This window comes from Rhincodon typus, unplaced genomic scaffold, assembly GCF_021869965.1.
Source record: "Rhincodon typus isolate 14 unplaced genomic scaffold, sRhiTyp1.1 hic_rhity00004906, whole genome shotgun sequence".
Taxonomy (NCBI): Eukaryota; Metazoa; Chordata; class Chondrichthyes; order Orectolobiformes; family Rhincodontidae; genus Rhincodon; species Rhincodon typus.
This window is the reverse complement of record NW_025970544.1, coordinates 897-1,487: the sequence shown is the minus strand read 5'-3', so window position 1 is coordinate 1,487 and position 591 is coordinate 897. Positions and strand designations below refer to the sequence as shown.

General features: G+C 68.4%; 1 protein-coding gene across 1 annotated transcript; it reads left to right on the top strand.

Moving 5' to 3' along the window:
- Positions 1-6: 6 nt before the first annotated feature.
- LOC125481999 (epsin-1-like) lies at positions 7-547 on the top strand (the record flags this gene model as incomplete). Its single annotated transcript, XM_048593967.1, has 1 exon — positions 7-547. A coding segment is annotated over exon 1 (478 nt), but the record flags the coding sequence as incomplete, so codon positions are not given.
- Between the last annotated feature and the right edge of the window lie 44 nt (positions 548-591).

Sequence of the window (591 nt, the reverse complement as noted above, 5' to 3'; positions counted from 1 at the left end):
TCTGACCCCAGGGGCGAAGGCGGAGGAGGAGGAGGAGGGCGGGAGGAACGGGTAGGAGCACCATCGGCCATGTCGACCTCCTCGCTGCGGCGCCAGGTGAAGAACATTGTGCGCAACTATTCGGAGGCAGAGGTGAAGGTGCGTGAGGCCACCTCGAACGACCCGTGGGGGCCGTCCACCGCCCTGATGGGCGAGATCGCCGACCTCACCTACAACGTGACGGCGTTCGCCGAGATCATGGGCATGTTGTGGCGCCGTCTGAACGACCACGGCCGCAACTGGCGGCACGTCTACAAGGCCCTGGCGCTGGCCGAGTACCTGGTGAAGACGGGTTCGGAGCGGGTGGCCCGGCAGTGCCGGGAGAATGTCTACGCCGTGCAGACGCTGCGCGACTTCCAGTACGTGGACCGCGACGGCCGCGACCAGGGGGTCAACGTGCGCGAGAAGGCCAAGCAGCTGGTGGCGCTCCTCAAGGACGACGCCAGGCTCCAGGAGGAGCGGGCGCAGGCCCTGCGCACCAAGGAGAAGCTGGCACAGGCGTCGGCAGGTGAGGAGAGGGGACGGTGGGGTCGCACGGTGCTCCGAGCGCGG